At 36.9% G+C, this 26973-nt stretch overlaps 1 protein-coding gene across 2 annotated transcripts in view; it reads right to left on the bottom strand.

Moving 5' to 3' along the window:
- Positions 1-26973, bottom strand: part of MED20 (Mediator complex subunit 20) — a 635350-nt gene that overhangs the window by 11994 nt on the left and 596383 nt on the right. For both annotated transcript variants that reach the window (XM_069826019.1, XM_069826020.1), the window contains one exon: positions 18614-18724. In XM_069826019.1, the coding sequence (XP_069682120.1) occupies positions 18614-18724 (111 nt within the window). The remainder of the gene's footprint in view (positions 1-18613; positions 18725-26973) is intronic.

The raw sequence follows: 26973 nt of genomic DNA, 5'->3' as shown, positions 1-26973 counted from the left end.
TTACAATTAAGTTACACTCGCTTTGAAATATGTTTGTTACTTTATTCTATGAAACGTTGTCGGTTCTTAAGAGGTTAGGTACAGCTTAAAGCAGTAAAATTTTGGAAATATTCAACATTTTTTTCCTCCATTACTGTGTTTATTTTATTTTAGTTGGTTATTTAACGACGCTGTATCAACTACTAGGTAATGTAGCGTCGATGAGATTGGTGATAGCGAGATGATATTTGGAGAGATGAGGCCGAGGATTCGATATAGATTACCTTGCATTCACATTACGGTTGGGAAAACCTCGGAAAAAATCCAGCCAGGTAATCAGCCCAAGCGGGGATCGAACTCGGGCCCGAACGCAACTTCAGACCGGCAGGCAAGTGCCTTAACCGAATGAGCCACGCCGGTGGCTCCATTACTGTATCTTGTGCAATAATGTAAATTGGTATGTGTAAAACACTGTCCTTCTGCTATATGAAAAAAATATTTTTACGATTTAAAAAAATTATTTATATTTCTTTTTTTTTTTTAATTCAAAACGACGGTAGTTCACTGTGCAGTGATGAAGTGTCTTCCACGTAACTCAAAAACCTGTTAACTTTTTCATGTTCTCTCTCTTTTATTTTATTCCTGAAACTCATGTTTACAATACCATGCTCTTTCAACTACATTCCTTAATAAATAATATATATTTTTTTACTTTGTGCTAGAAGAAAATACTGATATTTGATAATTTTTTTAAATGAAATTATTTTTTATCAGGCAATCTATCAAAGGTAGAGAAGTAATATTGTATCATATTGTAGATATGACATGCATAAATACACACAAAACATTTCATCACAGAATGTTGGATACTTTTTGAGTTATGAGGGAAACGCTTCATCACTGCAAAGTGAATTTTGAAAAAATATATGAATATTTTTTTTAAATCGTAAAAATTATGTTTATCACTTAGCAGAAGGACAGTGTTTTTCATATACTAATTTTCATTATTGTACAAGATACAGTAATAGAGGGAAAATTTTACTTAACGAGTCGCGTTTTTAACAACTCCACAAAATTTTACATTTCATTCCGCAAATGTTTAGAATTATTAAAAACAAAATCTCACGTGTCAGAGATAATGGGTCTTTATCTATTGGGATCCACAGAGAGAGCAGTAAATACGGCGTGGTACATTGCACAGGACATTGATTCCTATTGGTTGCTTTGTATTTAAAATACGGAAGTGTAGGGCAAAGTCACTAATACAACATTATTGCATTCAATTTTGAAAAACGTTATAAAATATCGGTCGTCTATGCAGTATAATTCAGTAACACAACTGTTTATTTCACTGAGTCACCAGCTTGAAAAATAGCACTCATCTGTGTTTAAATCTACTTCACAGATTTTGTGAACGAAGTATGGCTGTAAAACGGAATTCTTATAGATGAAGTTAGCAGAACGTCGCGTCGGTTCTATGCCTAAGAAAATACAAGAAATCACATGGTTCATAGACAAAGTCCATATTCTAGGCCAAATAGAAACATACGGCCATGGATTTCATATAGACATATAAGTAAAGCTACTCACTTCCCATCTTGGCTACTCAGACCTTCAGCCTGTCACCCAGGCGATCCAGGTTCGAGTCCCGGTCAGCTTGGGAAATGTCATTGAAAAATTGTGGCGAACAAGGCCGCAGTTGGAGGTTTTCTCGGGATTCTCCTTTTTCCCCATAATAGGCATCTCCATCATTCCATCACCATTTCCCAATTCCATCATTTCATAGTATTCCCCGAAGGGGGAATGTAAACATTGTCCTTGACGGATTATTTTCTTTTCATACAAATTTCTCTTAATCTTTTCAATGGGTCGTTGGACCATGAAATGAGACAAAATACGGTCGAGTATGAATTTTTAAGAGGCAATATACATACTTAGCACGACTTTCTTCATAAGGAGTCGGCCTCGGTAGCGTAGTTGGTATAACGCTGGCCTTCTATGCTCGAGGTTGCGGGTTCGATTTCGACCCAGGGCGATGACATTTAAGTGAGTTTAAATGCGACAGGCTCATGTCAGTAGATTTACTGGCATATAAAAGAACTCCTGCGGGACAAAATTACGGCATACCGGCGACTCTGATATAATCTCTGCAGTTGCGAGCGTCGTTGAATAAAAACCATAATAAAAAATAATAAATAACCTTAATAAGGAAAGTGAAGACCAAAGGACGTATGTTTTAGAGTTATACTAAAAAACTCTGTCCTGGACTGAAAGGACTCAAGGAAAATGTACCGCTCTGATGTTTATTCCTACATTTACATATACGTGCCTCAGAATAATTGCTCCGATTTTAATATAGGTACGTATTTTATTGCGGAAAGTGTGTAAACTCTAGGAACGCAGTAAATCTCACTAGACAGCTAATATCTCCTAGTTTATTAAGCGTAGGCTACTGAAATGCACATGAACCTATTTTATCGCAGACGACAAAATTGACCAACACAATCGCTTTTCCTTTCGCTCACATAACATTACGCTATCTCAAAGGTCCATTTTCTGTAGCCTTGAAACACGAAGCGAAGCACTTTATTTCCCTTGAGAGCGCGAATCCCCGATCTTTCTAATGGCGTCACTAGATTGCAGTAAAATCTAAATATCGATATTGAGCAGTGGTGGACTATCGCAGTAACTCCGAATAGTATTTGATTTCTGGCTGACTAACTTTATGAGAGCTGGACCCGGAAGGATTCTTACATTTAAACTTGTTTTGACTTAACGTGCGCCTTATATGATTGTCCAAATTCGACAGCTGGCGTTCGTGAATCCGATGCCGACAATTAAACTACCCTGCCTCAGTCCTGACAGCGAGGTCTCATTCTCAGGGGAGCACTTGATGAGCTCCAGGGTCCAGAGCCCCAAGCCCTTTCTATATGGGTATCAGAAACCCGTACTACCCCAAGGCTTCACCTAGGCCTAAGCCTATTTTTAATTACTGAAGATAATAGATGAAATGAGAGGAAACTGGAGTGTGTTGGTGGAATGATGCAGGACAACGGGAGTATCTCGAGGAAACCTACTTTGTCCACCACAAATTCTATCACTACCTAGACGGAAATCAAACCCTGGCCGCCTGGATAAAAGACCAGCTAGTCAGAACTTAAGTTATAGACGCGTCTTTCAGGTCTAGTACTCTAGATCTCTTATATTTAATTATTCTTACCACAGTGACGATGTGAAAACTTAAGACAGTGAATATTTAGTCTACCTATCTGATACGGCGTCGCTGAACTTTAAAGGTGGCGAATCTGAGAAATAACGAAGGCAAACCGCTGTTTAGATTGGTTATTTAAGGAATATTTTTAGGAAATCTCACAACTTTCAGAGAATTATTTATATATTTAATTGCGCCTGAAATGTAAGCATGCTTTACCGTTCGCACGCCAATCCAAGAGACATAGACCAGATACTCAAAGCTGCTGTTCATCTTAAGACATCAAAGAGACGAAAACATGGGCTGCTGGAAATCCTTAGGCCGAGATATTTCGATCTACCTTCCTATTCGAACACTTCTCTCACATAGATATTGCCAGGCAGCAATGGATGTACTGTAGGCTTACAACAACAACAACAACAACAACAACAACGATAATATTAATAATAATAATAATAATAATAATAATATTCCTTTCACGTATTAAGTCTGGTGGCCTGTTACGGTCTCACTCCATCGTTTCAGCGGACGGCCAAAAGATCTTATTCCTAATGGGCAATAATTTAAAGCTTAGCATGATATCTTTGTTCTAGGCATCCTGAGTATATGAGAGTTTCATTTCTATCTATAACTTTGAATTTTCTCTAAAATTGGGTCAATGTTTAATTTTTTCAAAATATCCTAATTTTTCTTTTTGTCTAATCTAGTATAGCCAGAGGTTTTTTTTTTTTTTTTAAACTTCATTTCATTGCCAGTGATTCAGTGTTCATCACATGTACGTATGGTCCAAGCTTCACTTCCGTACATGAGAACAGGACTCGCCAATGTTTTATAGGCTTTAATTCTTGTATATTTTTAACAAGACAAGGTTCAAAAATGTTATTAATGGTATTCATTGCATATTAAAGTAATTCAATTTTGTAGAAAAATCTTTTTCTTGTTTATAGCTTAAATGACAACCGAAATATTTAAAAAATGAGACCTGTTCTACAGGTTTATTATAAAGGCAAATTTTTCTGCGGAATTTTTTTTTTCGATGAAACCCGTTATTTAATAATAATAATAATAATTGGGCGGCAATTCTTAAGGAGGTCAAGGCTAAACTAAAAGGGCTGTATGACCACAGATGAATAATAATAATAATAATAATAATAATAATAATAATAATAATAATAATAATAATAATAATAACAATAATAATAATAATAATAATAATAATAATAATAATAATAATAATAATAATAATAACCTCTATCTAAAACTGTTTTAACAATGTGTACACATCTTCCAATGCCCAATATTCTAGTTTTTGAAAATTAATTTTAAACATTCTCTCCAATCTTCTCTGTCAACCCACTGTCCTTCCTTCATTGTTGTTTCAATTCCAGGAATCCATGTATCCATGTCCCCCCTCTCTTCAAAATTCGGGCGATAATAATAATAATAATAATAATAATACTAATAATAATAATAATAATAATAATAATAATAATAATAGTTTTTAAACAAAGAGGAAAAATGACAAAAATTGCCGTAGAGAGCATTGCATCAGAATCAAAGTTGAGTTCCTTCCAAACTAATTTAAAAAAAAAGTTGGAAGTTATGTTTTATGTTCATAATTTCCATATAAATTTTATTTTTAAATCATGGTCCGTTTTCAATTGTGCATGTTTTTGTGATTGTAATACAAAAAATTTGTTGTATAAATGGTGGCTATTTGAGCAGCAAGTAGTTCAACTACTAATAAAATCAAGAGATGTGCGACAATAATTGCGGTATTTCAGAATAATTCATTGCTACATAAGTACGACTATAAAAGTTAACAAAAGTAACAAGCTAAAAACTGCTTAATAAAGAGAAAACGTTAGGGAATGATTTTTCGAAACATTTTTCGTAGATAGTTCTGAAACTTCATTGGGATGATGTGAATAGATAAGCCGACATTTGTTTCCGGCATTCATAGTATTTCCAATTATTAATCCATGCTTTACTTCCAGCGTATTCCGAGTCTCAGTGCTGAGCGAATTTCAGCAATGGCATTATTGATGCGCTGTAGCAGAGCTGCCATCAGCGTGCAAAGGTGGTGGCAATGTCCATAAACCGCCATTGATTAATTTATAGTGTTCTGCTCAAGGGCAGGTCTTTTACTGCAAACCCAGCACTCTCCAGTCTTTCCTATTTTTTGTCTTCCTCTTTGTCTCCTCTTATGATCCACATATCTTAATTTCGTCTATCATCTGATATCTTCTACTGCCCCGAACTCTTCTCCCGTTCACCATTCCTTCCAGTGCATCCTTCAGTAAGCAGTTTCTTCTCAGCCAGTGACCCAACCAATTCCTTTTTTCCCTTCCTGATCAGTTTCAGCATCATTCTTTCTTCACCCACTGTTTCCAACACAATTTCATTTCTTATTCTGTCTGTCCACTTCATACGCTCCATTCTTCTCCATATCCACATTTCAAATGCGTCTATTCGTTTCTCTTCATTTCGTCGTAATGCCCATGTTTCTGCCCCATACAATGCCATACCCCACAAAAAAGCACTTTACTAGTCTCTTCCTTAGTTCTTTTTTCAGAGGTCCGCAGAAGATGCTCCTTTTTCTATTAAAAGCTTCCTTTGTCATTGCTGTCCTCCTTTTGACTTCCTGGCTGCAGCTTACGTTATTTCTTATAGTACACCCCAAGTATTTGAAACTGTCCACTTGCTCTACTGTCTCATTTAGAATTCGCAATATGTTAATGGCTTATGAACGAAAATGCCAACGGACTAATGGTTCAAGAAATAAATTGTTTGTGTTCCCTTTTCCTTGAGCGAGATGACAGTATGAAAATTTCGCAAAATCTTGCTAGCGTAGCGCATACAACTCGTACAGCCGCCATGATAGCTACTGAACCTTACAGCAGTTTTTGTTCCTTTTTCGCTGCAGCGTGACGTCATTGATGTCCACCGGTCCACTGAGATTCGAAATACGCTGTTCGCCAGCCTTTCCTACCCCTCATCGTAATCTCAGTAGTATCTCATGTCACGAATGAGCATACACCGCAAAACCAGACAGTACACTGCAGTAAGTCATAAAAATTTACAAATATTTACAGCACAGGATATTTTGAAAAATTCGGCAATGTGCAATGTAAAATGTTTTTATTGTATGATTTACAACACATAAAAGTGAAAACATGAGCTATCAGCCAAAAGTCGTAAATCATACTGAGTCTAATATTTATTACGTAAGCCTGAACCTTGACTTCAATGTTAACGAGCGAGACGACTGGCTTGGAAGAAATTCGATTTTTCTAACAAAGCTCTGTCTTAAAGTGACAGAAATAATGAACAATAACAATAAACTACTTGATACGAAGACAATTTGATTCGTTTCTATAGAATAACCTACTTTCTTCTATTTCGCCAACCACACATTTATACGCTTTACTCCATTGTCTACGGAATTTGGATGTCTGCTCGCACAAATGTGGGAGTATGTACTACAAGAAGCTGTCACATGTTTTTCGAATGCAGCAGTAAATTTAAAATGGGCGTGTTCAACGATGGAAAAGAGTGATGGAGTTAAAATGCATGTGAATGTCTCTAAAACATTATTTATATTTCCTTCTTTGACTTCTCAAGCGTGTTTGTAATATATGTTAACACAGAAAGAAGGTTCATTTCGAATAATCAAGGATACTCTGTGCGTGTAACCATGGAGACTAGATTATGCAGTATTGCAGAAAGTCGTCAAAAAGCAATTCTTTACAGAGCCACGAAACTATTTGGTCCTTACTTATTTAAGGCTTTTAAGGAACCCGGAGGTTCATTGCCGTCCTCACATAAGCCCGCCATCGCTCCCTATCCTGAGCAAGATTAATCTAGTCTCTACAATCATATCCCACCTCCCTCAAATCCATTTTAATATTATTCTCCCATCTATGTCTCGGCCTCCCCAAGGTCTTTTTCCCTCCAGCCTCCCAACTAAAACTCTACATGCATTTTTGGATTCGCCCATACGTGCCACATGCCCTGTCCATCTCAAACGACTGGAATGTTCCTAATTATGTCAGGTAAAGAATACAATGCGTGCAGTTCTGCGTTGTGTAACTTTCTCCAGAGTTTTGTAATTGAAGGGCTTTGTGGAAGAAGATCCTATGCCACATTTTTTTAACCTCAAAAAAGAATCTTCTTCCACCAAGAACTGAGTTTTACTCCTTTTCTTGAATAACAAAAGGAACCATATTTCACAACAGAAAATCTCATAAACATACGCTCTGTCATATTTTTACAAAAAAAAGAAAAACAAAATGCACTTATGATTCTGAAGTCCTTAGGATCGCTCATCAAGCACGTGATTCACTGCTTGGTGCCATCTTATCTATTCAGCCACAGCATCCAAGTCTGACGGAGTGTGCGTGAACAGGAACGTCCCTCCACTTCCCTGTGATGTTCCTCTGCAGCCTCTTCAGATCGATGGCATTTGTTCGCAATTCACGTGCATGAATCTGCTGCATTCATAATCAGAGCGTTTCTTTGCATTCTTAACCAGAGCGATTAACCAGACCAGTGAAGTGAATAGGCGCAATTTGCATTTAATAATAATAATAATAATAATAATAATAATAATAATAATAATAATAATAATAAAAACAATAATAGTAGTAATAATAATAATAATAATAATAATAATAATAATAATAATTGTAAAATATGACAGCAGACCATTCAGAGCATATGTTTACGAGGTTTTCTGTTGTGAAATATGTCTAACCTGGTTCCTTTTGTTATTCAAGAAAAGGAGTAGGCCCTAAAACTCAGTTTTTGGTGGAAGAAGAGTTTTTTTTTTTTGAGATTAAAAAATGTGGCAGAGGGTCTTCTTCCACCAAGCCCTTCAATTACGAAACTATGGTATTATACTCTGACGACAAAAGAGCAACGGAGAAATTTAAAAATCAAGGAAAAAACTAAGTAATTTGAGAAAGTCTGCCCTAAAGTCACCTTCTTTACCATGTATCTCGTAGAATACGTAGAAGACCAAACCTTTATTCAACTGTTGGACAGACTGTGCTACGGCAATGTCTCAAACAATGTTAAAACATTGATGTTTTCAGAATATTCTCATCTTTCACCCAATCACACAAGCCGCCACTGATAATGTCCTGTAACGTTTGCTTACACGGTCGTTAAGCTTCCAGTTTTATCGATGAGAACGCATTCAAGTCCTCCCACAAGTGTGGGAATATTATACGAATCGGTTGTGGTCCTTCCATTTAAGGTTATGGCATTGTAATTCCGAAGAACCAGCTTGTCCCTCGCTGTAGAGGTCAAATGGGACCAAACTTAGCTGCATCAGTATGCGGCAGGAACGATCGAACAATACGTCTTGATTACACGCATTAGAAGGAGCGCCGGCACACTGACATTGTTTCAGGACTAGAAATCAGATTCAGTCTGTATGTCGCGTTTGTAACTGAGAATACAAATGTAAATAATTAACAATGTTATGGGGAACAGAAAAGAGATGATACGATTACTATCACTGTAGGGAAACTAAGACATTTATGTCAGAAAGAAGAGAAAAGCAATGTGTTATACGAAGAATACAAGAAAACACTATACAAGAAAAAGAAGAAACAAGCTATGTCTGTGTAAAAGAGAGACAGGAAACAAGCAATGCATATATAAACGACATACAAAACAAGTGATGATCATGTAGGGATCATGTACAGCGGCAGGTATATATGGAGATTAATTTTATCATTTGTGTTTTTAATATTGGTGTCGTGGAGATTGTTGGAGATTGATTTGTACTCTCGGCGGAGATTAAAGGAAATTTTTTGAAAATAGAATTATTTTGGAATTGGAGTATGAATATTACTTTCCAAATAATTAACATTAAAGTTTCGTTGGATTCTGGTAAAGGTGCGGTATGGCCAATAGGCAATATTTGTTGGATTGAGACTGTATTTAACACACATTCATTAAAAAGAAAAACACTTGCAGCTCTCAAATTAACACTTTGAAATTATTAGTAAAATGTTGAATTCTCCGTCTTTTGAGTTCACTAATGTAATCAGAACACCTGAAATATCAAGTAATGTAGCCTACTTGCATATATAACAATTTCAAGTGAAAAAAATTCGAAAAAGATTCAGAATATGAAATTCACTTATAAAACGACACAATAGTAATAATTCGCGGATGTGTTCACATTTCGCCATTAGAACTCTACATATTTCGCGATTTATCGAGACTGTTTTATCCGTATATTATTAATCAGAATCACTTAATTCGTAAAGATTAGTAAAAAGCTATTGTATATCTATTATGTAGTGATTTTCGCGATCTCCATAAATACTCGTCCCTGATCATATACAACAAGAAATGCTCATGTGACAGACATAAAACATACCTAACCATTAATCAAATGAGGCAGATAGGAAACAAGCAATGACCATGTAAGATCATGTAAATAAAGATAGGACCATGTGAGGTAACATAAAGCCGCGTTTGTGGCTCAAGCGATATAGCGCGTAGATTTTTCATTCGGGAAGCCCGTGTTTGATCCCTGGCCTGGTCATGATGGAATTTGTGCTGGACAAAGGTGACGTTGTAGAGTTTTTCTCGGGGTGCTTCCATTTCACTCTATCACTCCAACACTCTTGCCTTCCTCGTTATTTCATGTATTATCTGCAATAATTAAAAAGAGACTGGAGTGAAGTCTTGGGGGTAGTATGAGTCACCGAGGAAAGGTTTGGGGCTGCAGGCCCTGTGACAAAAATATTTGGAAAAAGAAGGTAGGCGCTCCAGATTCTACTTTTTAAATTAGGATGAATAAGTAACGTTTCGCTTTAACTACCTAGTTATATTTAATATTTTACATTGATATTTTGGAGTTTCTCTCACGCTGTTTACGTAACCCGAGTGTGGGAGCAGGCCAGCCTGTAGCCAAAGTTGCAGCCATCCGGTCGGGAGATAATTTACTCATTCAATAGGCTAGAAAGTAAGCAATCACTTTGTCATGGATATGGACATCAAACGACGATTATGTAAGGGAGACAAGGGTAAAGAAATGACTGGTTTGCGGGCCTTTCGTCCATTACCTTTTGTTTCGTCCATTACCTTTCGTCCATGTTCTCTTGTCCACAACCGATTGGTCCATACAATTTACGTCCATCCATAGATTTTGTCCACACTTTTATGTCCATAACCTTTCGTCCATCTTAGAATACATACGTATTTGTGTTTTCCACCTACAATTACAACACCGAAAACATGGTTATGGAATGTGTACGAAGCAATCTTGAGTGAGGAACAGAGGCTTAACAATGCCGTCGAAGATTGGTATAATAAATTTAAAAAACTCATGGTTATTAATCATCCCAGCATTTGGAACTTTTTGAAAGTCTTACTGGATGAACAACAATCAAATGAGCAGGTGATTACTCAACTACTCAACTGTTGGGAGGACACACGCAAGTCGTGCACCATTAAGTCAGACATATGTCAATAATCATGAACGCATCAGGGAAATGCTTATACGGTATGAAGACAAAAGAACGACGGCCGGCTAGAAACATATCTGAGAGGAATTTCATATAGTTTAAAAATTAAACCTGCTGAAGTTCTTCAGGAAGAAGAAAATGGTGATTAATCATGTTTATAATACAAACAGTATGTACATTCAACAATATATTTAAATTTAAATAAATTACTTTTTCACCAAATAAGTTATGTTTCATGTTATCTATATTTTTTTGCTATAGTGAACGAAATAGTCAGTGAACGAAAATATAATAGGCGAAACTGGACTAAATGGTGAGTGGACAAAACTTAATGGACAAATCATGAAATGGACAAATGTGTCAGTGGACAAAAAAAAGTGGACGAAACGTAGTGGACCAAAGGTCCTATAACGCAATGACTATGTGATTAAATTCGAAAACAAGCAATGACCATGTACTGGATGCCATGGATTAAAGGTAGAAGATAGATTATGTCCACCAGCTTGTAGGCCATTCCCATGGGCTCCATTCCTCTACCTGAAAGTTTCGGTGTGGCCGAATAGACAAATTTTACATCGAACATCTTGGCTTAGATTTTCGAGATCCAGATCGGGACCGTTCCTTGCACTTAGGCTTGCTTTGTCCAAGACTACACAGAAGAAATAGGTGGAAATTGAAGCCAACTCCGTTGAGTTTGTATCCAGAAACGTATATAACTACATAAACTACAGAGGCAAGCCATGAAAATCATTATTAACACTAAGGCGCAATGTCTTGTTGAATTTCTATGGAGTGCAAATTTGTTTGGAATTTGACAGCTGCCAGAGTTCTTCCCCATTCTACGGAGAAATAGTCTAATAACAATGTTCACATTGTCTACAATTCAAACCATGCCAAAATCTGATTCGTACGTAACCTACTTATGATTTTCCCTTTTCATAAAAATGAAAATCACGTAGTATTGACTGAGGTTTATGCTAATTTACGGCCCACACAAATTGCTGTCGGAGATGAAGATTCAGCGATCCAATGTGCTGTAAACATCATCATAAATGCGGTGCAGACTGTCTCGTCAGCGCAGTGTCGCTCCGACATGGCTTGCATTACAAGCACGCAGAGAGCGTGACTCGTCTCTACGGAGATCTAATTATGTCTAAAATCCTATGATAATTCAACAATAAAATCCCTCACCCGTTTAGGAATTCCTTTATGATCTCTTTTTACGAGTATGCTTGCAAGTCGGAATTTTATAGACAAAAGCAGATCGTAATAATCAAAGCATCCTCTATTTCCTTTTTCAGTGTAGTGTTCACTTGTGATGTTTATATTCTTAATAATTTTCATGATAGCTAGTCATTATTATTATTGTTACTTTTATTACTATCGTTTAATAAAAACAATTCTTATTCTTCACAACACCAATTTTATTTTCCTGTTGTATAACGAAGATACAATCTGGGTATTAATTAATTAATTTACTTAGTTATTTAGATAATTGTTACTTATTTACTTTATTCATTCATTCATTTCATATTTAAGGTTTAATCTTCTTTTACCACACGTTAATTATATTTTGTATATATGTTATTTTGTAGTGTCAATGAAATGTGTTCTATAGTGTCAGTGAAATGTGTTCTAAAGTGTCAGTGAAATGTGTCATAGTGCCAGTACAGTGAGTGAGATGAGAGTAAAGTGAAAGATTATTATCAGTACCAATGTGAAACTTATGTAGATATGTAGGTTGTAATGTAAAATTAGTTTCACTTATTAATTAGGCTATTTTATGTAGGCCTATTATTGTATTGTGTATTTTAATTGTATTGTATAATTGTGTTGTGTACTGTAATTTTATTGGATATTGTTTATATTGTGTGTACCACTGCCACCGGGTGCTTGTCCACTTGCAGTGTAAATAAATACATATATTTAGTCATTTATTTCTGAAATATAATAATAATAATAATAATAATAATAATAATAATAATAATAATAATAATTACATGATATTATACCATTAACGTACTGTAACTTGCAAAAGCACAACATTTTGTCCTAACGTCGTCGTATTTTATCCCTTAAAGCAGGTGATTAAAATATACTTCGATCTGTCGACCATACTTTTATAAAAAAATATATTAAAACTAATTGAGACAGGATCAAATTTTCCGTTTTTTAATAACGATATAATCCCCATGAAAGCCACAAAGTATTTTCACGATATATTAAAAACTAATTAAAACGAGGTCACATTTCGCGTCTTTTATAATGAAACGAAAAAAAGAAATCACTGAGAGTCGAACACTACATGTGTTTGTTTTATGCTGACTATCGCACCGGTGTTCTAACCACCTGCGCCATGAAAACAAGTATAAAAGTACTATCTCGAGTACATTCTCGTTAGGGATACATTACGTATACCGGTAAGATAAGAAGCAGGTTACTAGCGTGAATCATGTTTGTCTAGCCGAAATATTTCGATTAGAAAATAGAATTTGTTCGATCGGCAAGTTTTTCTGTCCTAAGCTGTACAGTACATGTGCAAAGAACAAAAAATCTCGCACCACATTGAACACAAAAGTCTCAAGATTTAATTATTAATTGATTTCACCTACAGTTAATAAATTTCCTGAATATATGGTCTTTAAAATAAATATATTAAGAAATAATACAACAGGAATACAAATATAAATTATATTTAACATCACAAATTTTCTTTAGAATGTAGTATGTTATTTCCACAAGAGATATTGTAATGGTTCTCTGTCGTACTGTTACCCAGACCTATCTTTCCCCACTACCCTGCCGGGAATTGATACTGCATTCCCTTTGTAGCCGTAAACGCTGTACCTTGAGGAAACACATCCCACAAGTTTATGACATACCTAGCTTTGCGAAATGAGTAGTCGTGTATCGAATCGCAGGTCAGGATCTTTACCTCTTGTGCTATAAATGGAGTCTGCCACGTGACGGAAGTTGGGCTGTTAACCCAGGAATTAAACTGAAGGACAACTGAAATATTGTGCAGTCTCTGCACGTGTTTACAAGTTGTTTTGACGTGTTGTACCCGCGGCTTAAGGAAGGCAATATTTCACTCTCACGGGACCTTGAGATAAACGTGAGGCACTGGGCGGAAATGGTTTCCTATCAGCGTATACGAAGTACAGATCTGAAATACCAATACAACAATAACAGCTTCTGGGTACAACATACTACAGAAGGTCTTATTATACCTTACATTTCATCACAACTTACCAGTGGTACACGCCTATTACTGATTTTATAAATATACAGACGTAAAGTGTAATTTTATTCTCGTAAAGTCAATATAGGACCTACAGTGTAATAATTGTTTACGATTACGATACCCGGCCTAACAATATTCTTACGAAAAAAACCTAACATTTTCTGACGTAAAACAATCTCTTTTCCTCATTGTGTATGGATGGAAGAAGCTTTGGAAGTGTCACATAGTCTACTCGTAAAAATGCAACCGCCTCTTGTTCTCTTTATGTTCCCCTTGTTATTCTTGTTTTCCCTTTTATTTTTTGTGTTCCCCTTGTTCTTCTTATATTCTCATTGTTCTCCCTGTCTTCTCCCTATTCATCCTTCTTTCCCCTGTTCTCTATGTCTTTTTCTCGTTCCCCTTGGTCTCCTCACATTCTACCATTTCTCCTTGTATTCTCCATGTTTTTTCTTGTAGTCTCTTATTCTCCTTGTATCCCCATTGTTATCTTTGTGCATTTCTTGTTCTCCAATTTTACCCTTTATTCTCCTTCTATTACCATTGTTTTCCTTGTATTTTCTTATTCTTCTTCGCCTCCTGTTCTCCTTGTATTTATATTTTTCTCTTTGTATTTTCTTGTTCTCCTTCTCTTCCCCTTGTTATCTTTGCAGTGCCACTATTATACTAGTATTTTTATTGTTCTTCTCCTCCCCTTGTTCTCCTTGTATTCCCCTTGTTTTCCTTGTATCCTCATTATCCTTGTATTCCCCTTATTTTCCTTATATTCCCTTGTTATTCTCGTATTTCCACTGTACTTCTTGTATTCCCCTTGCTCTCTTTATTCCGAACACTGTTAGTCAACCCTTCTACGCAAAGGTATCAGCATAGTAGACTAAAAGTTATGAACTCTCGACAGGTGAAAGTACCCACACTTATTTCTACGTAAATATGCAGCACAGTAAAACTATGCTCCTGTCGATATTCTTTTCCGCTTGGAGAAGGGACGACTGAATTCCATTTGCACTATGACTTAATGATATACTGTATTTGCTTACCCTCTTGAGATGTTATAGCATAGAGAAAAGCCAAGCAGTTTCCAATCATTCATCAGAGTCTGAATTGTAACATGCAGACCATGTCACTAACGTCGTACTGTCTGAGAGCCAGCTCTGAAACCTCGCCGTATGAGGAAGTGGGGAGCGGGGAGATATGACTCAGCGAGTATAGTACAGTCTGCCGGGTTCCACGTCGCATTCCTGCCGCGGTTTCAGAACTGACGCTCTAAGAGTACTCACAATGTGTCATATTTATTTTGAGGAGATGAAATCATGGAAATGTAAAGTGAACTGGAAAGCGTTGATGGTGTGGACTTTAAAAAAGAAAATAGATGAACCCCGAGAAAACACTCATCGTACAGTACGGAATGATAAATCTTTTCTTTTTTGGTTCAAGAGGTAATTTTTAATTGGTTACTTAACAATGCTGTGTCAACTAATAGATTATTTAGCGTTGATGAAATTTGTGAGAGCGAAATGGTACTTGTCCAGATGAAGTAGAGGATTCACTACAGAGTACCTAACGTTCGCCTTACGGTTGGGGAAAACTCGGAAAAAACACTTGGGTATTAGAAATCAGCCCAAGCGCAGCTTCAGATCAGCAGACAAATTCGCCTGCCGATTGAACCACGCTGGTAAGCTAAGAGGTAATGTTAACGGTTTTTCAATTATAATCTTGGTTACAAACAACAAAGGCGGAAGAAATGTAAAAACTACGAGAGCAGGGAAAAATTTGGAAAATATAATTAATTGTATTTCTAACTCCTTTGGAAAGCTCCTTTTCTTTTTCTTTAAGAAATCAAATTCTCTGGATCTTCTTCTAAGGGATTAATTTCACCATCAGGATGTCGACAATATTTCTAACAATTCCATTTGACCACATGATCACACACGAAAAGATTGTATGTTTTCTTGTCGTAAAGCTTGTAGACCGTGACTGACATTAGTTATTGTCGATGAAATAACATGTTACGCTACCATTATTTCTGTTTTGGTGTGATGAAATATAAATAAAGCAGAAATCGCAGAAAAAGGACAAGCTTTTGGAAAGAAAACAGTAATTATCTCACATTAATTTTATACAAGAGTTAAAATATTACAAAAATATACAATATTATATCTTCGATTGTTGATGTGAACAGCAGAAGAAGGAAGGCCCAGAAGAACTCAGATCTGCGAAATACAATTTATTAATGGAAAAAGAAAGTAGGTATGGCAGGGCTGTATGGTGAATTGGAAAGTAAAAGCATTAAGATACACTGTAATAACTCTTGATGATGATCTTCGAATGAATAAAGAAGCATGTTTTCATAATCTGACAATTGTGTATCCGTTAATTAAAACACTTTTTTTTATGTTTTAAGTTATTAATGTTATCAGCCACAGCACACAATATTTGACAGGTTTCCATCGATTTTTACTTCGTAAAAAATAAAGTAAGTACCACCCTTCATACGAGTAACTTGATTTAATTTTCCGGAGTGCTGCTTTAGAACGGATAGTTCGATAAACTTTGATAAAAGGTTCTTCGACCAAGTCAAGACACTGTAACCCAACAAAGATGTGTTAGACAGAATAAGAAGAAAAACGTAACACAATTGAAAAAACAACATACAAAACAAAACAGAGACCATTATGGGCCATTTAGTAGTAGAATGTAACGTGACAAATGATATTTCTTGAGAATAATAATAATAATAATAATAATAATAATAATAATAATAATAATAATAATAATAGGGTGGATCGGAAAGTAACGCACCATAATTAAAAAAAAAGATTTAATAGGTTAACAAAAATAAAAAATACACAAATGAACTCACATCTTTTAGCTACTTTTCTGCATAGGCGCCAAGTTTCTCAACACATTTCTCCCATCGTGGTACCAGTTTCAGAATACCCTGTTCATAGAAGTCCGTTCGGTTGTTGATTGCACTTCTGCATCGGTCGCAAAGCTATGGCCGACCAGGAATTTCTTCATGGGACCAGGCAGATGAAAGTCCGATGGTGGAAGGTCTGGACTGTATGGTGGATGCTGGAGTACCTCCCAACCAAATGTGTTGATTTTCTCACGAACAGAAGCCGCAACATGGGGCGAGCATTGTCATGAAGAAGTTTGACATCGTCAGCATTAATGTTACAGCGTTTGTCACGAAGGGCACGACGCAACTTTACTAACGTTTGGATGTAGCTGCAGCATTCACAGTGCTCCCGTGTTTAGCGAAGTCCACCAACAAAACGCCATGCATATCCCAGAGCACTGTCACAAGCACTTTCTTAGCAGATTGCGTCAATTTGAATTTTTTCTTTACTGGGGAAGCAGCATGTTTCCACTCCATAGAGCCCTGCTTTATTTTGGGCGAGTAGTGGTACGCCCAGGACTCATCACAAGTGAGAATTCCTTTCAGAAAGTCATGCAGCGTAATATCTTAAGTGTTCCAAGCATGTCATTATTCGCTGGTCCTTGTCTGTCAGGTTCTTAGGCACCCAAAGGGCACTAACTTTATGAAATTTCAATGTGTCATGCACGATATTGTACACCACACCGTATGAAATGTTGAACTGCTGAGATAAGGTTCGCAGTTGGAGCCGCCGGTAGTTCAAAATTGTCGCCTCAAAGCCTGTGACATTCCGCCCGGAACGTGGCGAATCACAAAAATTCTCACAGCCGTCTGCGAATAATGCGCACCACCTGGAGATGTTGCTATGATCTATACAGTCTTCCCCGTACACGCCACACATGTCCCTGTGAATTTCACTCGGGTTATGTCCTTTAGCCAACAAAAATCGCACAATTCGCTGCTATTCACAAGTTAACGACAGTAACATGTGCGCCATCTCTGTTGCGTAGTTCACGCTTCTCTCACTACATATGCACATGAAAAACAAATTGTGTCTGCAGTGAAAACTTCAAACTATTTCTCGGTGAAATGTCGACATCCCAGTCGCAATACCAACGCATAAAAAATATTGTGCGTTACTTTCCGATCCACTCTCGTAATAATAACAACAATAACGAGTAGAAAACTGTTATTTTTCATTTATGCCTAAAGAAAATGGTTTAAATTCAGGATGAACACATGATTTTCATTCTACCAATTAGTGAACTCTGCATATATTCTGGTACATAAGACAAAAGTCATTGTGTTTTGATCTTGACATATGATCCTTAACATCACTATCTTAATCATTTAACGGATTAGAAAACTTTCGTTCTGACTCCACAAAACGTTTCATTACATCTTGTCTCAATTAACTTACGATCAAATCCAAATTTTATTTTATTTTTTTTACAGTAATTTGGGCTTTTACAATACTATCTCTGGGCACAAATAGCATAACAGTAACGTCACCTTTCCGTTTCTAAGCTATAAACATAATATACCCGTAATTACATTAATTCTACCTTATTATATATTAAATGTAGATCATATATTAAAATCGCCACATAAAGTATAATAAAATAAACGCAATTAATAACGAACAGATAAATCAGTAGAAAATAAAAATAAGAAAGAAACAAAAATATTCATACATCTTAAAACTACTCGTCGCGATAATGTTCGGGATATCATTTCGAAATATGGTATAATTTTTTTAAGCTATGGAGGTGGTAGCACATCAAAACACCAACACAAATTAATAAATAATGTACCTGGAGATACTGCGGCGGAGTACTCTGGACGGACGAGCCCAGGAACCCTTGAAGAAACTCGCGCATGAGCTCCCAGCAGCTTGACGGCACCACGCATGGGCGGTACTCCACCTGAAATAAGAGTACAAATGACATTGATCTGCGAAATGTTTTCTTATTACAAATTTTATCATTTCTGGTAAGTATATAGGCCTATAGCCTATATAATTTTCAATTGCACATTTTCCACTGAAATGTACATACAAAACATTAGGTGAAGAATTCGTTAATAAACAGAAATTTTAAAGGAGGAAATAGAAAATTTCAATCTATTAATAAAACAAAAGTCGTGACTTTCTAAGATAAATATCATATTAGAAGCAAATTATGCGTGTAGGCCTACATGTGTACAACAAACCAAACAGAACAAGCATCTTCATATAAATATCTTGGTGCAATAACTTATATCCTACAGAAATAAGGTGGAGATCACATAAAAATCATGAACTACAACAGCGCCACGAGTATCAACGAAGTTTTCAAACCTTTGCCTATCCAAAAGTATCTATATAATAATTCGAGCATACAAAACACCAGCAAGGTCCATAGTAGCAAAGACTGAATCATATGCAAATGTATCAGGTCCAGAATTGTGGCTAGTGAAAAGAGATTTTAAGACAAACAGAAGGTTATACGCAGTTGGATAAAAAAAATGTTAGACACGCCGTACTAAAACAATTACACACTAATTCCGCTATCGAATACATTGACACATCCAGCAAAAATTGGAACCAACATGCACCGGCGTAGCTCAATCGGCAGAGGATCTTGTCTCTTGTCTTGAGTTACACTCGATTGTGGGTTCGATTCCTGCTTGGAGTGATCAGATATATGGTTGGGCTTTTTTGTGAGATTTTGCTCAACTGTAAGGTAATCTATGGAGAGTCCTCTGCCTCATCTCGCCAAATACCATCTCGCTATCATCCATTCCAACAACGCCAAATAACTAGTAGTTGATATAGCGTCGTTAAATACCCAACTAAAATTGTGACGTAGAAAGAATGGATCTATCCAGAATATGCAATCTTCTTCTTCTTTCCCTTAGTTTAACCTCTCCCTTTTATTACACGACCAACGCCACCCGGGCCTTACAGGGCCGAAACCTGTCGGGAGAGGAATTAATCTATGGATCACATACATACTTTTTTGACCACACAAGGACATGGAGGGCCTCCCCGGATGAGGAATCAGCTCAATTCCAGGGCCACCTCCGATACAACAAACACATTTAAGACATTACACAGCATTCACTCACACATATGAAAGGATTAAGGGAAGGATCGCCGCCCATGGCCGGACTTTCAAGAGGTACAATCCCGACATTTGCCTGGAAATAACTGAGGAAACCATGAAAAACCTCAGTTAGGATTGCCGGCCCCTGGGATCGAACCCCGAACCTCCCGAATGCAAGGCCAGCCCTCTACCACGCCGCTAGCCCGCTAGGTCCAGAATACGCAATCAACATTTGAATCATTGTCCTGGGGACAGACGATCTATATTCTATAGAAAGACACCTTAAAGTTCGTGAGAGAGCTTACCAGGCTGTTATTAGCTATATCCGTTAGTATTGCTGATGCTTGAAAAGGGACGCCTTATGGAGAGACAGACTGAATACCAGGGACGGTCATGATGCCAGTCGAAGACAGTCCAAGTGCCATCCGTAGGATTTGCCACTCATTTCACGCATACGACTGGGGATTGTGTGCATGAAGAACCTACCTGAATGGAGTATAAGTGGAAGGACTTTCGTCCGTTCCCTTTCGTACGCACATCATTTCAAGTAAGTGATAAAGCCGCATCCGATCATTGACGCTTGAGACGAGAAAGGGTTGGTGAGCTTTGGTTCTGTGTAACTTCTCGGAAGATAGTCACAAAGCTGGGCGATTTTCCGGAAATTACTGTGTGAGCAGCGTGTGAGATGTCACCGAGCTGCAATTAGGCGCGCGGCCAGGTGAGCTGACAGAGGTTAATAAAGGGTCGTGCGCTGCGGCTGCGTCGGACAGTCACGCATGGCCACAACTTGCGTTTCTTCATTACACGGTCTAACCGGCGGCACGGCGCTCCGTTCACCCTAGCACAAACTCGAGGAGACGGAAGTAAGCGCTTTAGAGCCTATTTCGATTCGATGAGATAAAAGAAACGCTGAAATGGGAGTGTCGTAGAGACCGAAGTATGCACAGAAAGCATAACAAGAGCTACTCTGTCCAACATAAATCTTTGAGGACTTAAGAGTGATACATTTACGACTTCTTTCATGAGAAAGCGTTATCTGACCGTCCCATATCTGGATCACGATAATGTAATAAAATTAATTATGTTTACATAACTCAAAGCGCTTCTCAACCGAATAATGACAGGCAGCTAACAGATGTCTAAAAAAAAAAAAAAAAAACAATTCGCATTAAAGACAGTAATTCCATTCTAAATACTAATAGGTACATATATATTTCAATAAAGAAACACAGGAAAATAATTATTAATAACAGAAAACTTAAGTTGCATTACAATATTTCACTTCGTATGCTGTTGCGCATACCATATTTGGCTCAGAGGGGAAGGTATCATAGTCTACTGCGCATACCAATGTTTGGTTCATGTCTTGCATTTCCGGTTATACCTTCGACGAGTTCACTATGTAGGCCTACATGATGTGCGAAACAGGGTATTTACAAGGAATTACCTCATACTTTGCTTACAGTTGGGAAAAATCTCGGACAGAAAGCCCAACCTGATAATCACTCCAAGCGCGAATCGAACATACGCCCTAGCGCAGCTCCGGATCTGTAGGCAAACTCGCTATCACCTGAGCTATGCCGGAGGCTCGAATTAAGGAATACGAGACTAATTTAAAATAGCAAATACCGACATTAATGAATGGGAATTATGGCTAGATGAGTTGGAGTTGCATAGGGGAGAAATTCACACTTTTTTTTAGACATCATTAACTTCTTTTACTTGCAGTAAGTTTGAGATAAGGTAACCCCTTAACTCTCTTCTGAAGAAATCATGTTAAAGATTCTATCACCTTTAAAAATTCATCATCCTCTGCCGGTTTGAGCTCGCATAAGTTTATTGTAATGACGAGCACGCTACCTAAGGAGAACGCCATGAATTATACCATATAATATCTAAATGACACTAAATTGGGCACGCATTAAGCAGACAGAAACCAACCTGAAAAAGGTAGATACGGGGTACACCACGACTCCAAGCATCTATTTGCTGCTGAGTCTAATTTGTTTAAATTGAGTTTTTGAACCACAGCCACCTCATCTAAAGTTTCATAAACAGATGTTTTTCATATACCTCAACTGTCAGTAATAATAATAATAATAATAATAATAATAATAATAATAATAATGATTTATTTAACCTGGCAGAGTTAAGGCCATACGGCCTTCTCTAACACTCAACCAGGAGTAAAAACTGCGTTATAGAAACACTACAAATTTACAAAGTACACACAAAACTGAATAAGATAATAATAATAAAATGTAAACAACAAGTAAGAAGAAATCAGACATAATATATAACATACAGAAAGAAAGAAAAAAGCATAATAAAATGTGAACAGCAGGTCAAAAATAAATGAGGCCTACAAAGTATAAAAAAATAAGAATTACTGATAATAATAATAATAATAATAATAATAATAATAAGAATAATAAATAAGAATAGTAATGATAATAATGATAATAATATCAATAATAATAATAAATAAAATAATAACAGGCCTAATAGTAATAATAATACTAATGGTAGTAATACAATAGTGCAGTACAAAGCATACAATGAATACAATATTTTTAAGTATACACAGTAAGGAAAATTATGTTTATATGTAGCTCAACTTATCACATTAGAGATATACCATTATCGGAAAATATGAGAACAAAAATATAAAATAAGTTAAATATCACTAGAACATAAAAAAAAAATGTGAATACGTGGAAACATGCAATACAACACTTGTCATAATAGTAAGTTAGTTTGGCAACTCGTCATAAGATAATTTTCTAACTTGGATTTGAAAGATTTCAATGTTCGGCAGCCCTTGACTTCAGGCGGCAGAGAGTTCCAGTGACGAGAGGTAGCAACAGTGAAAGATGAGGAATACAGAGATGATGTGTGAAGTGGAATTTCTAGCGTGTTATCGCGTTGTGATCGAGTATTAATATTATGATAGCGAGAGAGAGTATGAAAACGAGCGAATAAATAATAGGGGGATGAAGTGTGCATAATTCGATATAGGAGAGAAAGTGAGTGCAGATTTCTCCTCTCATGTAACCTAAGCCATGATAACTTCTCTAAAGAAGGTGAGATATGATCATAGTATCGAACATTACAAATGAAGCGGACGCACGCGTTATGAACACGCTGTAGTTTCTGGGCGGAATCAATCCTGAGATCACTGAACAAAACGTCGCAATAATCGAAATGAGGTAGAATGAGTGTCTGTACCAGCGTCTGTTTTAATTTAGATGGATAATGATACAATCTTTTTAGTGAATGGAGAATAGAGAATGCCTTCTTACATGTATATTTAATATGCGTATCCCAACTAAGATTAGATTCGAAATGCACTCCGAGATTTTTTACGGTAGAGCTAAACGGGATGATTGTTTTATCCAGTTTCACAGGTGGAATATTCAGGTCGTTGACTTCAGGAATTAATCTACGGTTCGCGAACAGAATAGCCTGTGATTTACATGCGTTTAGGTTAAGCCCAAATTGTTGAGACCAGGAAGAGATGGAATCAAGATCTTTATTAAGACTATTAATGCTATCATTTAGTGCATCAGGACGCGCTGAAATATACAACTGAACGTCGTCTGCATATATTTGATATCTGCAGTGCTTAAATGATTTAGAAATTCCATTTATATAAATAGAGAAGAGCAAGGGGCCTAATACTGATCCCTGAGGAACTCCTGTATCTACAGTACGCCAGGATGAGAAACGATTATTAGATATGACACGCTGCTGGCGGCCAGTAAGGTAGGAGTACATCCAGGTGATAGCACTATCAGAAAGGTGTAGCGTTTGTAGTTTAGTCAATAGTAGATCGAAGTCAACAGAATCAAAGGCTTTGCTATAGTCCAATAAAACTAGTACAGTAGCCTGTCGTTTATCCATGGCTGCGCGTATGTCCTCAGTAACATTCAACAAAGCAGTAGAAGTGCTATGGCCATTTCTGAATCCTGATTGTAAAGGGTCTAAAAGATTAAATTCTATTAGGTAGTCTGACAACTGCTTATGAATGATGCGTTCCAGGGCTTTGGATAAAACGGGAAGAATGGAGATTGGCCTATAGTCTTTTGCAGAAGTTGGTGAATTTACTTTAGGAAGTGGGCGTACCAAAGCTGTTTTCCAGAGTTGCGGATAAACAGACGTGATAACTGAAGAATTGAAAATATGGGTTATTACAGGAAGCACGATATCAACTAACTTATTGATAAAGACTATGCTTATGTTGTCAGAGCCTTGTGCTTTAGATTTAATGCTTTTAAGAGCCCTTCTTACTTCAGAATCAGTAATGTGCGAGAAGAAAAATTTTTCGCGAGAAGGAGGAGGATTAGCTAGGAGAGTATTAATTGTATTTAGTTTTGACTGTTTTTCAGGTCGTATAGTGGGAGGTGAGGTAAAGTATTCATTGAGTTTATCAAGTGGTATGTTTATAACTTCAGCTTCTGATGCTTTCTTCCCTACTCCCATATCACGTAAGTTATTCCAAAGACACCGCGGGGGAACAGACGGGTCGACGAGACTCAGAGCGTGACGGCGTTTAGCATTCCTAATGCTTTGTGTGGTTTTGTTTCTAAGTTTTTTGTAGTTGTTAAAGTTTTCGGCAGATTTGTTGTTTCTGTACTTCCGGAAAGCAGCGTCACGTGACGTCATAAGATTACGAATACTGTCATTCAGCCATGGGGCGGGTCGGTGGGTGACTCGTCTCTTCTTTAAAGGTGCATGTTTGTCGAATAATTGTATTATGATGTCATTAAAGGTGGCAACTTTTTCGTCAACTGTGATTAAATTAAAAATAGTATGCCATGGCATTTGTAAGGCGTCAGAAGTTAATTGGTCGTTGTCAATGCCTTTTAGATCTCTGTAAGTAATTACCTTAGCTGCATTTTTTGGGCACTGAAGAGAGTACTCGGCAAAAATAAGATCATGACCAGATATTCCCGGAACTGGTAACTGTCCTGAAGTTAGAAATTCTATCAGAATTATTCGTAATGATTAGGTCAATTAAAGTATCGGAAGTAGGTGTGTGGTGGGTAGGATTGAGTGGAAGAATTGTTAGATTGAAAGTTTCGAACAAATTACGGAGTTGATTAGTCCCATTTGATCTGACTGCCAGAAGATTTAAATTGAAATCCCCCATAACCAAGACATGTTCATATTGCGGTAAAAGATCGACTAACGGGCTTTCTAAATCGGATAGATGTCCAGCTTTGGGAGGCTTATAAATAACTGCTAAGAGACATTTATGAAGACTTGCTTGTATTTCTACGAACAAATATTCGGGTCGTAATGCATCGTATGTCTTAACATACTAATATCCCATCTAAAGGATCCGCTCTTGCAGTTGTAATTACCATGTCAGAACTTGATTTTTATTTCTTTTTTCCAGCGCTCTGTGATTGATGTAAAAATGCAGTGCACCCGAAATTATATCTATTCTTCTGTAACTTCATCCTCCTTAGCCCCACATATTTTCCTAAGCACCTTATTGTCGAACAACCTTAACTTCTGTTCTTCTCTCAAAGTGAGAGTCCAAGTTTCACAGCCATACAGAACAACTGGTAATATAACTGTTTTATAAATTCTAACTTTCAGTTTTTTTGAAAGCAGACTAGATGACAAAACTTCTCAACTGAATAATAGTAGGTATTTCCCATATTTGTTCTGCGTTTATTTTCCTCTCGAGTGTCATTTATATTTGTTACTGTTGCTCCAAGACATTTGAATTTTTCCACCTCTTCAAAGGAATATACACTTAATTATAATTCTAAAAAAAACTAAAGCAAATTAAAACTGGAGTAAAAAGTCCCGCCCGCAATAATGAGCGAAGTCTGTAACATACTTCGGAGTTTATTTTCGTCACCTAATTAGCGCATCGTTCTCGCTTTTGCTTTCAAAGTTTAGAAATCAGCCTAAAAACAGGAACGGACTGAGTCAGACTATTCGAACTGCCGAATATTCAAAACTTCACTGTACTTCGAATAGTGTGAAAGAAATAGAACGACTGTCTCAAACCGACAATCACTGTCTTTGAAATATGATAAAAATGTTGAGGAAAATGAAGTGTAAAAACCTGTGACTAAATAAATAACCGACGGAAGATGTTTTGTAAGCTCGAGTGTCGGAGAAGAGAGGTCGGCCAGGTGCGACAGACTTCCCGCTGCGATGTAAATGACTTCATCGCCGACCGATGTTTAATTTGGATGATGTTTCAAGGTGCGGAGAGGCGCACCCTGCCTCATTATGCTACCAGCAGAGCGTAATGAAGTTTAAAAGTGGTCTGAAACCAACAAGCACCTGTGATACGAACGTCCTCATCAATTCCTCCGTGATCGATCAGCGGTGGCAGCATTATTACGAAATGGCGGTTCACGAACAGAATAAGGAAACAAAACATCGCAAAATCAATTTTCAAACTAGTCTCGCCCGATTTAAAGTAGCCCCTATAACGCCGTTGCAAAGATTTTGAGTCTTTCAACCATATGATGAGATTTAACTTCCCCGTCGTTTTGGAGGAAATAATTGTAAGTTACATTACTTTTGGCAGCTCACGTCACTAGAGAGTTTTCGCACCCTCAACGCCCACTAAACGTCTAACGCTATGTTGACGTCATTGATGACGTGACGTGACTGAAGTTTACCGTAGGCCTAATTCGGTGTTAAAACATGGCATCTCGTTTGAGATTTACCACTGTGGATGATATTCATCTACTTAGAACAGGTAAGATGGGTAAATTAATCAATAAGGCTCAGGAAAATATTTTTCGTTGAGATTCCAACAGATAAAAAGATTGATTCGTGAGCATTCCGCCAAGCGAAAACACTCCTTTGTTTAACTCGCCGTAACTCGGAAACTAGCAAAGATTTTGAGTAGCAATCACTTTTAAAAGTAATGTCTCTACTTTCTCAACATTTCTCTCGCTTTGATCCCCCATCTAACGTGAAAACCAAAAAAGTTTACCGCTTATCAACTTTAGAAGGTGTAAATGTCTATTCTGAACAGATCACATAGAAGTTAGTATTTTTTTAGTTATTTTTCGCTCCTTTATGATTAACTCAGAAAAAGTGGCCTTCTT

This window comes from Periplaneta americana, chromosome 5, assembly GCF_040183065.1.
Source record: "Periplaneta americana isolate PAMFEO1 chromosome 5, P.americana_PAMFEO1_priV1, whole genome shotgun sequence".
Classification (NCBI taxonomy): Eukaryota; Metazoa; Arthropoda; class Insecta; order Blattodea; family Blattidae; genus Periplaneta; species Periplaneta americana.
Note: the sequence above shows the minus strand (reverse complement) of the source record. Positions and strands in the feature narration are given on the sequence as shown.